This window comes from Myotis daubentonii, chromosome 13, assembly GCF_963259705.1.
Source record: "Myotis daubentonii chromosome 13, mMyoDau2.1, whole genome shotgun sequence".
Classification (NCBI taxonomy): Eukaryota; Metazoa; Chordata; class Mammalia; order Chiroptera; family Vespertilionidae; genus Myotis; species Myotis daubentonii.
In genome coordinates, this window is record NC_081852.1 from 19767599 (window position 1) to 19781194 (window position 13596).

At 34.4% G+C, this 13596-nt stretch overlaps 1 protein-coding gene across 8 annotated transcripts in view; it reads left to right on the forward strand.

The window, feature by feature from the left end:
- Window positions 1–13275, forward strand: part of PPP3CB (protein phosphatase 3 catalytic subunit beta) — a 52136-nt gene extending 38861 nt beyond the window's left edge. For 2 of the 8 annotated variants that reach the window (XM_059662388.1, XM_059662394.1), the window contains exons 11-15: window positions 2265–2291; window positions 4682–4766; window positions 5407–5504; window positions 10327–10356; window positions 11652–13275. In XM_059662388.1, coding sequence (XP_059518371.1) covers window positions 2265–2291; window positions 4682–4766; window positions 5407–5504; window positions 10327–10356; window positions 11652–11830 — 419 coding nt within the window. In that variant the 3' untranslated portion in view covers window positions 11831–13275. Of the gene's footprint in view, window positions 1–2264; window positions 2292–4681; window positions 4767–5406; window positions 5505–6142; window positions 6453–10326; window positions 10357–11651 lie in introns of those variants that run through there. The other 6 variants (XM_059662395.1, XM_059662391.1, XM_059662389.1 and 3 more) reach the window with 6 other exon arrangements.
- The last annotated feature ends 321 nt before the right edge of the window (window positions 13276–13596 follow it).

Consider the following 13596-nt stretch of genomic DNA (forward strand, 5'->3'; position numbering starts at 1 on the left):
CATATTTGTGGGTTTATCCAGTGTTCAACAGCTTAGATCAGAAAAATTATTTCCTATGATAATTTTTATTTTGTTTCTCTTAACTTAAAAATAAGTCATTATCAAAAAGCTGATACTATTTATTTTCTATATTGTTCCCTTTTATTCTTTAAAAATTATATCAATATTGCTAATAGTATGTTAAATAGGAGTGATGCTAGGTAATGCTTCAGTCCTCTTCCTATAATAAAAAGAAAAAAAGTTTCTGTTAAGTCTAGGATAGTATGTGGTTTAAATACCTATGATTTATATGAATATAGACACTAAATCTTTTTTGGAAATTTGATTGGAAATATAAAGTACTATTATTATAGTTCTGAGATTTAATGTGTCTTATCAATATTTTCCCTGTCAATGATAAATTATGCTTATTCATGCAATTGTTATATCATTCTTACCCTCCGGGGATGAATCACATTTGATTATTAAAGAGGCAGTGTGGAAAGGATCAGTGGGTCAGGTGTCTCAGCGCTACCATTATACTTCTAGCTGTGTAATCCTGGAAAAGTTACCTAATTTATCAGGATCTTCTCATCTGTAGATTGAGGGAATAATAGGATGAAGATTCTTTCCCACTCTTAAGTAATTTAAAAATTGGTAGCCCTATTTATGACAGTGTGTCTATAAGAAACTAAAATGAATTCCTTTTTTCTTCACCTTTATACTCAGGTATTAGAAGCAAGGACTCCCAAGAAAATCTTAAGAGTATGGGTCTTAGAGTCTGCATGGGGGAATGAGAGTGAGTTAGTGGAGGAAGAACACTGAGGAATGAGGAAAGGGAGAGAAAATTAGGATAGGTACTGGGCTGGGATAGGGAAAAGAGCTCCGGAAATAGGTTTATTTTTCTTTCTTACTCATATTTCTTCATTTCTTTCCCAAAACTCTGTTCATCTTTTCTTCCTTCTTTTCACCATGATAGCATGTCTTCTGTCCTCTCCTCCTTTTTCTATTCAGCAATGGAACCATCCTATGGACTGGGCCTGGGGAGAAATCCAACTTAGAAATAAAACTTGGTTGGGCAGGGATTTCTGTAGAGACAGAATAAAGGTTTAGCTTTTCTGTGGGAAAAGGGAGAGAGCAAGATTGGAGATTTCCCAGTAGCAGGAAGGAAAGAGTAATTTTTGCATATTCAGGTTTGAAATTGAGTGAAGGAATAAGATTCTTTTCCTTTTTAAGTTATGGCCTTTGGTTTTCTGTATTGTTTAATAATGTATGTGTGGGGTTATTGTTAAGTCAAATATTTGCATAAACATATTGCATGTATAAATGCACATAGCATTCATTTTAGAGGTATTATTTAATCGTTAAAGAATTTTTGAACACTGATTTTTGTGATATCTTGAGTTTGGTAAAGAAAATACATAACTCATATGTACTTTAGTTTTACTAAACTAAAACTTTGCATTTCCTATAATTGGAATCATGTACCTCACTCAGCATTAGAATGGAAGATATGGAAAGCCCAGATGAAACATCTCTGCTGCTTACTCTTAGAGCTATTACTTGCTTTGAAACAGTCTGTCACTATTTCTGCAAAAAGTTGTCCCTCAAACTTCCAGATTCTATTAGGAACAAAAAGCACATACTATTGATCCTGAGTATGAGCAAAGATTCTACGCTTCAGATTCAAGAAGTTGTGTGCTCTTGTTATTATGAAGTGCGGGAGGCTTAGTCTTTCCTTCATTGGGAGTGGGTGAGGTTTTCCACCGAGGTAGTTAATAAAGTTACCTACATTTCTCTGTATATACTACAGATTTTGCAGATGTTGGTGTCCTTGAAGAACCACATGAGTTTGTATCATATTTGTGTCATTACCTTTCACTTAACATACTTCCATGAGTGATACATTTCTTTAGGGGTATTAATATAAATGTGCAATTGTTGTTAGCACAGTCTTTTATCAGTCTTATGTGTTTTCACATGTATTTTTGTCCCTAATTTGTCTACTCTCACTAAATATTATACTCATTCTGTCCCTAATTTCTTCTGAACACATATCTTTTAAGAATCTTTCCTTTAGAGCTCTATACAGTGGCATCCTTCTTTTATTTACCACATCCTACAATACTACATTTTTCAAATTTCAAATATGAGGGTCTTCATTTTTCTCTCTTTCTACATTCATTCTTCAGTACCACTGCCAAGTTAAATTTCTATCTTTTTATTTGTCTCAACCACCTTTTTTCCATCATTCACTTCCTTTTTTCTGGACTCTCCATCTGAAGAACGGCTCATATATGGCAATAAAAAAGGTACAGACCAGACAGAGTAACATTGTTTTGAAATATGACTTCATAAGTTGTCCTCATGTCCATGTAAGTCAGCACATTCATTGAGTACTATTTATGCAGAGTCCTCTTGGGCCTTGTGAAAATTTAGTTTAAGTTTTATCTAAGTTAGAATTTGGTGTTTTTAGAAGTCATATTCCAAGATATCTGTCTTTCTGTGCATGAAAATATTTTCCCCTCTTTTTCATCCCTCTTGTTTTTAAATTTCATTCTTTTGCTTATTTGTAATGTTTTGTACTTTTCCCTGCATGATTAGGGGTGTTTGATTGTCTGTCTATTCCCCAAAGTAATTTTACTGTGGACATTTACTTTAATATTATGCATGATGTGTTTGTAGACTGATTTAAAATCCTGATTTGTACAATGCGTTTATATTCCAATGAATTTTTAAATTTGAAATCCGTAGTTTACATAGTATTCAGTTTTACAGGTATATAAATTAAGACTGAAAATTCAATATACTTCATTACAGTCATCTTCCCCCATCCCATACCCCTTTCCTAGCTATTTAAAAAATTTTGTCAATTTTAAAACAAAATGTATATATTAATTTATTTTAGGAGACTCAGACTTACTTTATATCCTTGGATAAAATACTGAGTAAACTTGATTTATTTGTCTATAAAATGAGGAGATTGAACTTTGCAATATCTTTAATGTCTTTTCAAATTCTAATATTCTACAATTCTGAGACTTTTAGTTTTTGTTTTGTTTTGTTTTGTTTTGTTTCATCTTAAAAATACCTGTGTGGTGCCATGGTACCAATACCATTTTGGACTTGTAAAAGCTGTAGCTTTAGTACTCATAATATTGCCCTTCATAGCACCATAAAGATGGTCATGGAGCCTATTTTCTCTAAAATGTGTCTTTTGTTTTCATCTTTTGAGATTGGATTTTTTTTTCTGTTTCCTTGCAGTAAGGTCCAGTCATCGTCTTAGTTTTTAATTATATATGTTTGTGGGATGCTTGAATTTTAAATGAGATGCTCTAGCCCAGAAGACTATAATTGTTCAAATCTTGGTATACCTAAGGCCCCTTTTGGTCCAGTGTCTTTAACCTTTCCTTAACTTTCTTCTCAACCATGGTGCTTCCCTATGTGTGTTTTCATCATGCTGAAGCACAGCTCTAAGAAACCACACTCTTGGGTCCAGAGTGATTCTAGATGCTGTATATGAGATGACAGGACTGAGATTATTGTTCTTTTTAGTGTTTCATCAGCTAAATATTCAGTTATTTTGGTATGTTCTCTTCTGTATCAGTGATAGACAGCACAGCTAACCCTTTAGAAATTAAGCATTAGAGAGCATATGAGATCTTGCTCCTCAGCAATTGTCCTCATTTTTGGCTCAAATAAAGTAATAAAAATTCTCAAAAGGAAGGAGAGAGAGAAAATGAAATATGAAAGAAAGAAAGAAATGAAGTATTAGTGATCCTTTAGATATTTTTTAGGGAGTCTTTTCTCATTGCTCACACTCTCTTTGTGCCATACTCACTTAGGGAGGCAAGAACTAGTATATATTTGTATGACCTTACAAGATACATAGTTTATGAGGTTGAGATGCACATTGTTGTTGAAATGCCTTGTATGGCCCTTAGTTCTGGGTCACCTGCATAGTAGTGGCTTCATACCATTATTTTTAGAGAGCAAGGGAGCTTATTTTGTCATAGCATAATGAGATATTTCCCCAGCCTGCATGTCAAAGGCTTTTATAATAGTTAAACAGAAAATTATAGGCTACTACCAGTTTTTTCTGTTAGTCTGCATGCCATTGGCTCTCATGAGAATTAAACAAAGACTGTAGGGTTGTTACCATTTTTTTTTGTCATTTGTTTTGTGATACAGGTTGGGTTGTAGTTTCTTTCCCATTGCCGTTTTATTAATTATTCAGTAGTGCGAGAGTCATAAAGTTTATGGGTTACTTTTCATTTTCATCTGTATCAGATCCCAGTATTAGATCAATGCCGAGCTAAACATTAAAGGAGTAAGAAGCTTTTTGACATGAGTTTATCTAGTCTCCTCCATTTGAGCTGGTGGCAGGGGCCTGGTGTTGGTTCAGATGAGTGTGGAACAGGCTAATACAGCGGTTCTCAACCTGTGGGTCGCGACCCATTTGGCCGTCAAACGACCCTTTCACAGGGTTCGCCTAAGACCATCCTGCATATCAGATATTTACATTACGATTCATAACAGTAGCAATATTACAGTTATGAAGTAGCAACGAAAATAATTTTATGGTTGGGGGTCACAGCATAAGGAACTGTATTTAAAGGGTCAGAAGGTTGAGAACCCCTGGGCTAATAGAATGGTGCAAGTCAATGCCCTAAACCTGAGTCTTTATTTATTCCATTGAAAGTAGGTTCAGCTGCCGCTCGGAAAGAAATCATAAGAAACAAAATTCGAGCAATTGGCAAGATGGCAAGAGTCTTCTCTGTTCTCAGGTAATGATACATTTTTCTAATTATTTGTTTCAGAGAAATTATTTGTATTGTACTTTGTTAACAAGCAGTGTCCTGTTTGTCATCTAAAAACAGTATAGTAGTATTCTCCCTGTAAAGAAGTTCTACATTTACACATTGAAGAGGGGAACAGGTTCCTTTGAAACTAGGGTTTTTGACCCTTGTGATTATTCACCTTTGGTATCTCTTGTCCTTTGTGATAAAAGAATCTATACATTGAAAATTAAAGCAAGCTAAGAAGGAAAGGGCCACTTCTTAGAGTATTTTTTATGAACTTGCTCATCTGTATAAGAAGTCCCTTTTGTTGGAGACACAAATTGTCTTCCTGGGGCTCATCTAGGAAGGGTACACATGAATGGGTCAGTCCCATTGATGATAAACCTTACCATATATTTATTTAATAAAGGTTTTCAGAAAAAACAATGTATGCCTCAGTAGTAAGGTACAACCTCATATCTGAAGCATTTAGAATAGGGGAAAACGTATATCTTGCAATTGAGGAAAATATGGTAATAGTAATGCACATCATAAATTACATACATGGGCTATATCTGGGCCTGTCTTCTCTTTTAAACTAAGAACTTATTGGATGTCTCTGATGTTTGTTATATCTCTGCTATAGGGAGGAGAGTGAAAGTGTGCTGACACTCAAGGGTCTGACTCCCACAGGAATGTTGCCTAGTGGAGTGTTGGCTGGAGGACGGCAGACCCTGCAAAGTGGTAATGATGTTATGCAACTTGCTGTGCCTCAGATGGACTGGGGCACACCTCACTCTTTTGCTAACAATACACATAATGCATGCAGGGAATTCCTTCTGCTTTTTAGTTCCTGTCTCAGCAGCTGACATAGGTAGAATACTCTATGATAGGTAGTATCTGATTAATAACCTGAGCAGGGCAGAAAATTGACAGAATGAGTATTCATTTCAATTGAAAATAATAGTCTCTCAGCTTTTCATGAAATGATATGGGAGCAGATCATATCATAATGTCTGAAATATTTATTTACTTTATTTATTTATCGATTTCATTCACCCTTTTCTTTTAAAAGCCCCAGTTTCAGAATGTGAATCCAGGATATGCTATATCGTATTACTAAAATGGAAATGTAATTTCAACTTTCTTATTTTTTTTAATTTATGTAATTGTATTCGACTATGCTTTTATTATCAGATACTTAATTTTAGAAGTAATAATATGCTTGGGCCCCAGAACATTACTTATGCACTTACTTGCTAAAAGATTTGTGCAAGGTTTTGTACCCTGGTAAATGATGCCAAAGTTTGTTTTCTGTGGTGTTTGTCAAATGTTCTATGTATAATCGACTGTCTGTAACATGCTGTTTTCTTCCTCTGCAGATGTAGCTGCTTTCCTAAATCTGTCTGTCTTTCTTTAGGTTAGCTGTATGTCTGTAAAAGTATGTTAAATTAAATTACTCTATCAGACACTTGTCTGCCTTTTGATGTAGAAGCAACTTTGTAGCACCTTGTTTTGAAGTTTGCTGCATTCCAGTTGCTGCACTTTGTGCATTCTGAACATGAATGTAACATTAGATATTAAGTCATTGTTATAAGGGGTTAAATTTAAATCCTGTAAGTCAAAATCGAAAGGGTGTTATTAAGTGTGCCTTTATTTTGCATGAAAATAAAAAGAATTATACGTAAAGCATTCCTGTAATCTGGCTCATTGAATATTTTATATTTTTTAAAAAAACCTTTTTTTTTTTTTTTTTAGTAAATATTTGTGTAAAACACTGGGTTAACTTTTTGAAAGCCCATTACAGATTAAATAGAAGAGAGTGTTGTGAATGTTGTAGACTATGCACAGTAACTCAAAGTCTAGATTTCTTTCCCTTGTGGTTGGAAAGCAAAAATGTGATACGAAAGCTTAATTGATGTTTTATTGTAGCCACTTTTGACAGCCCTCCAAGGGTCACTGCTTTATTAAAACAGGCAGCAACAGATCCAATGTTTTCCTTAGTCATGATTAACAATTTCTTTTTGGTGTTATAATTAGGAAATGTCTAAAGCAAAAACAAAAGGAAATTTTAATTTAAAGTTTAAGATAAATTTAAATTAGATTGGTTTTTCACAATTTCATTTCACTCAATCTCATAATAAATGCTTAAATAAATAAAAATAATATTTCCTGTAGACAAATAATTTCTACTTGAGCCTATTTATGTTGTATTTTATATGTTATTGTGTTGTCTGCTACCACCACTGGCATATGTGAGAAATACAGCTATGTTTTGAAATTGTAGTTTCAAATTTTTATTCTGGATGAGGTCTTCTTTTTTTATTTATTTACAAATCTGCTTTTATTTTTTTTATATCCCTTGCCCTCCATTTTTTATTATATTGCAAACATTAGACAAATGAACTAAAAAGAATTTGATTGAAACAAACTAAAATCTTAAACATTCAATAAAACTTGTAACAGTGTTAATAGAAAAAGGATGAATTTTAATAAGCTTGAAAAATGTTATACCCTTCCCCTTCTTCGTTCAGAAAAGAAAAAGAAAACTGAAAGGATTTCATACATAAATGAATCATCCTTGGATATATTATTACTTTTACGTTGTTTCCACAACAAACCTTTCTTTCAGATTTCACAATTGGCACCTGTTAATTAGTGCTTTGTTGGCAGTTGGCACTTCTGTTTTTTTAAATTTGCATGCAGCCTGAAGCTCAGTTTTCCACTTTGAAATCACCCTCAACTTCAGGGAAGGATTGAAAGACAACTCTACTGAAGGAACTGTCTATTTCTAGCATAGAGTGAGTTACTGGTTGGTGCTGAGCTAACGGGGTCCAATTTGGAAAACTAGATAGCTCCCTAGTTCTGTCAGTGATGGGTCTTGATAGAGTGGTTTGACCATTTGGTTGAAGTGATTTCCCTAGCATAAGATTAACTTATTTTGAAACAAATCATGAAACGCATACAACAGCTGCAATTTTGTGTTTGTTTACAAGCTTATCTAACATTTTAAATTTTAGTAGACACATTTCCTGATGTGAATAACTGAGAATTAACTATTGCAAAAAGGAAGTTTTTAAATTCTAAGAACTCAGTTCTGTTGTCAGAAAACAAAAATTATGTTCTCAATAACTTTAATGTTAATTTGTGATATTTCTCAAGTGTTACTACAAATTGCACAACTCTATTGCAGTCGTATTTAATATTCATATTTTTTGTGCATTTTCTTCATGGAAATTTGATGGAGATCTAGCCCTTTATTGCTAACTTCATCAAGACCTATATGGGAAAATATATGGCCATCTCTGTTTTTAGTAATGTCTAATTCCTCTTGATCATTTACCTTGTGTAATACTGTGGAACACAATTTGAGACAGCACTATACTCAAACTTTTTAAGGCCGTGTCAAGATGTTCTATAAAACTGAAAACCAAGAAAGGAAAAATAGTGCCTTTCAGATAGAATTTTGCCATTGTCAGATCTATTTCTTTTCACTTTAATGTTTGCTTCAAATTAACTTTTAATTCTAAGTTTGACATTCAAGTTTGACATGGTATGCAGTTTTGAGTATGATAGCTATTTTGTATTCTGCAAAGAATTTGGAAGCATTTAGAGGCCTCAGGAAAGGACAGAGATTATCATTTGACCTAGAAAACATTTTTATATATCAAATTAAAAGCCCATAGAACAATTTCAAAAGTATAATGTCACATTTCATCATTTTTAAAGTTTATTAGCAGACTTAAACTATCGACACACTAAAAAAAAAAGGACACATGACATCCTTAAAACTTAAAAAAAACTATTGACATGCTCAAATAAATACTAATTCTTTTAGTGACATGTTTTTATTTTTAATTGCCACATATAATACAAGTTAGAAAATATTTCATGTAAAATTACTTCTGTTACTACAAACTCTAAAAATATTCTGATTGGCATTTTCCCCCCGTTCAGTTTCTAAATTATAAAGAAAAATAGTCCATATTTTGAAGAATAGGTGTTCTAAGGCTGGCCAAGAAAAGATAGGTCATTTATCCCAGTTTTCTGTCTGGGAAAATTCCAAGAGTATTGTCCAAATGTACAGGGCTAGATTTTGTAAATGGTGATTTGTACAGTGGTATACAATAAGTATGTCTGCTTTGATTTACATTTAATGGTTAAGGAATTCTTCTCTTTCTTATTCAGTGTTCATCCTACTTCTTTTGGGTCCCCATTTCATTTTAGTATCTGGCTGAGATCAACAACCTTTTGTAATTTAGTCTACTTTAATTCCTTAGACTCACCAATGTCCTTTCACATTAAAAATTGTTTTGGATAAAATTTATTTCTAAATGATATGTACCGCTAAAAGGTTGTTTCAAGAATAATTCTCCTAAGTGGCCTATTCTAGAAGAAACAAAATAGAAGGGATATGCCATTATTGTTGTAAATATTCTCAGTGTGTTTATATGGGTAATGTGGATGATTGGCAATATTGTCAGGCAGTATTGTCCTCATTCTCAATGTGTTTTATACAATTTGAACCCAGAAGTGAGCTAAAGGAATCTTTGACTATAAAATGTATAACTAAATATGTTGAAATTCTCTAAATGAGGTAGAGACAAGCTTTACCAAGAATGCATCTCTTATTTATATGACCTATGTATATGTTCATATCATGAAATAATTAGATTTTATTGCCCATAAGACCTCAGTTCATTCTCTTGATTCCTCTCTAGTTGGTTGCTGGGTTTGAAAAGATGTTAATAGTCATTTATCTGTCTTTACTTGAGAATGTAAGTTATTAGTACCTGTGGCAGATTTGAGTTCATGATAAACTGAACATAAGTGGATTTTATTAAGGCTATAGATATTAATATCTTTAGATATTTGGAACACCAATGTTAGAATAGAAAGGAAGTTCCTCGTAGACAAGAGGGGGGTCCTTTTAGGTTACCCACAAGCAACAGAGCTACAGAACTGTTCTACTTAATGCAATTCACCAAGTTTACTGCCCTTAAATTTCATTGTAGCCATACCAACTTTTGCAGCTTATGCTTTGCCCTATGAATCAGAAGCAACAGGAAGAACATTGCTAACTTCTCCTAGTTTATATCTTAGGGAACCAACTGGTGATGAGTATTACTTTAGAAAGTAAAGAATCTCTTGTTTGTTCTCCTGCTACAATTCTACCATCATAATTTCACCCTAGAGAATTTCCTTGCGATTGTGAAGGGTATGATATAATAAACTTGGAAAATTCTAAGGCCATCAGAATACTGTACTCAAGATGGGTAATTAATACTGGAGTGCATTTGCATGGGTGCTGAGGTGTCTGTGTATACAGAAGGTCTGTGTGTTCTGTGCTCTGAGCAATGTTGTCATAGTGCTGTGTGTAAACTGTGCTGTATCAGGAAGGGGGATTGGATGGGGCTCTCTAATATGGGTATTATGTTAAATTGTAAATGATGATGTAGTATGGGGTACTGTAATATTTTAAGTGATCATTGCCTTTTCTGCTGTACAATATGACCCTTCTCATCTCTCTCATTCATTTTGCATGCCTCTGCTCACTTCTGTACAGCCACAGTTGAGGCTATTGAGGCTGAAAAAGGTACGATCAGAGTCCTTGCGCTGGGCAGGGAACTGTGGTGTGTGGGTGGGCATCAGAGAATGTCCTGTGGGTGTGTCTTACTCCTACCTTGCACAACCCAAGATGAATCAGACTCACTGACTCATCCAGTTTGTCACATTTCTCTCTCTCTCTCTTTCTCTCTCTCTCTCTCTTTTTAATCACAAGGACTGATTTCCATAATGACAATGTGGGTTTACCCCTTTTGTAGTATATTATCCAACTAGCATTTAATGTTTCTGAATTCTTTAGAGTACATCATGTAATGCTATATTATAGCATTTAAAGTTGCATATAAAAATCTATTCCATATTTTGCATGATTCTGTGCTACTCAGATTTTTCCCCTAAGTTAAACCCACTCTAGACATAAGTGCAGAAGCTGTCACTATGATTTTGTTGTTGTTGCAGTTTGGGCTAGTGTTTGCTAATAATAATAGCATATTCACGTATTGCCTTAAAATTACACATTGGCAAATGCTTTGCTGACTCTGAATCCCAGGATTTACACATATTGAAGCAACCAGATTACAATCAGTAGTATGGAAATCTTTTCTATGCACATTTTAATGTAGGATACATCATTCCAGATGAAGTAAATGAGAAACTATAACAATTGGAGGAGAATTACCATTTATTTTTATGAACATGGAGTGGATGGCCAGTGAATTAAAGATGACATCTTCTAAAATATGAAACTATAAATATTTTTTTGCTATCAACCAAACACAGACCTAACTCCTGGAGGCATTTCCCACCTTTTTCTTTTCATATTGGTGGTGATGGAGTGATGATACCTTGGCCTTAAAGATAGGTCTGATCTGCTAAATTTCAACTTTACTTTTCTCCTCCCAAGCTTTTGACACAGATTTGTATGTTGAGGGTTAACCTTGTTTAGCCTCCTCACTTGTCTGTTATGGATGCTGCCTTCCTGTGATGGTCCTGGTGATGTTGGGGTCAGGGGTGGGGGTAATTGGTGTAGTAGAAATCAGACTGAGACCCTGAGACCATTGCCTAGAGGTTGATTTTGGAGACGGGAGGGTTATTTTTGTGTGTGTTTTTTTAAAGGCTCTGCTAACACTTGTCATCTATGATGCTGTCATGTCTATATTTAGTTTTAAACATTTCACATTTTAAGGGGAAGTCTGGAATGGGGATAGGATTAAATAAGATTTAAATGTTACTATGTACAGCTAATGTCTTCTTAAAACTTATTATGTTTTTGAAATCTCAAATTGTTTTTCATTTACTGACTTATCAAATTTGCATTTTGTTAAGCAATACGAGGATTCTCTCCACCACATAGAATCTGCAGTTTTGAAGAGGCAAAGGGTTTGGATAGGATCAATGAGAGAATGCCACCCCGGAAAGATGCAGTACAACCAGATGGTTTCAATTCTCTGAACACCGCACATGCCACTGAGAACCACGGGACTGGCAACCATAGTGCCCAGTGACCCACGGCTTCCCAGGGACTCACATCTCGGGCCCCAAATGGACAGATTACCCGAGAAGCTGGAGGGGTTGGCCAAGCTGACTGTAAATGTCACAATCCCTCTGGAGAAACCATTGTGCTTTTGAGACCTCAGCCCCCTTCCTGGATGAAGGCTTGAGGGCCCTGGGACATATTGTGCTATCTGATAAGATTGGGTCATCGCTGCCAAGGTAGAGAGCAGTGAGCAAGGGGCTTGGGGCAATTTCCGTTGGAGGGCTACTGCACCTCCATTTATGCTTGTGGTTCACACATTTAAGTTTACAAATGAGATTTCTTTTTCCCTTCAGTAGAAGTAGATTTTCTTTTTCAAACATGACTTCAAATGCAATCCTAAGAGCTATCGTGGACATTTTCCCCCATGGAATGTCTTTAAAGGGTGAACTAGCATGGTCTTAAAATACATTTCTGAGGTTACTAAGCTGTATTTTGAATTATGGTCTGAGAAATGCTGAGAAACCCAGTTGGTGTTTATACAAAATGCTGACCTCAGGTCTATAGTTCTTAAATGTGGCTAATTCTGTAATATAGTCTTGGTATTTTTTAATTATGAATGCACAACCTATTTCTAGACAGACTCTCTTACTTGAACACAAATCCAAAAACTAATTCAGAATCTTTTTGTCCAGATCTTCTGAGATTTACATCCCAGAGATTTAAAAAGAAAACCTCTAAATTTCAAAATTAATACAGAATTACAGAATTACTCATTTAAGATACATTAGAAGAAATTTGTACATTGTCAAAGTAAATTTTAATTCAAATCATGTCTGTAAAACTTGACGTATTTTGTGTATGCATGTTTTCATTTTGCAAATATTTAATATATAGACCTATGATGTACAGGTACAACATGTATAAGTTACCTAGATGTTATGAGAAATTTTAGTTTATTGTGAGTACTCAAGTTGCTTAAATAGCCACCAGGATGATTTGCTGCTGGCTTTTTATCATTTTTTTTTATGTTTTGATGCAAAGGAAATTTTAAAATGATCTGGAAATGTTTTTGATTAAGCAATGCAGCATAGAAGCAACAATGGTTCTATTCAATCATTCAGATGTTAATGGAGGCATAAAAGTCAAGACTGCATGTTGAACATTTTCTTTTGATAGCTACAGAACTGCTTGGTTAAATTAAATGGAACCATGTGCTCATTTTTCACAATTATTGAACTGTATTGATTGCCACTGTAGTTTGGTATTTCCCTTTACTTTGGTGGCCTGCTTCCCTCATGCCCTGGAATACAACTCAGAGCTCCAGGCAGCGGAACCATCTATTGTTTTGTTTGCCAGAAGTGTATCCTGTATGGTCTCCTGTCTGAGTTGGAAATATTATGCATGTGCAGGACTATCTGAGTATTTTATAAATAGTAGCACACAATAAATTCCATGCATGGGCCGCTGCTCCTATCTCTGTGTTGGGTTTTATTTGGATGTAGTCTGATTTGACCTTCTCATGCATATCAGAAAATCCTGTTAATAGAACTGGGATATATCTTTCAGAGAAGATTATCTCATGAACAGTTCCTGGTAATTTAATGAATTAAATTCTTGTCTTCATAAATTTTGCTCTTTAAGAAATTTTTGTTACACTTGTTTTGCATGAGCAATAGTAACTGAGCATGAGAGGACTGGGTGCCTATTATATATAGATAGGCCTTCTGAATCTAATATTTAAAATCACTGTTTCACTTAACTTTTAATTGAAAGAAAATCTTATTGTCTAGAATT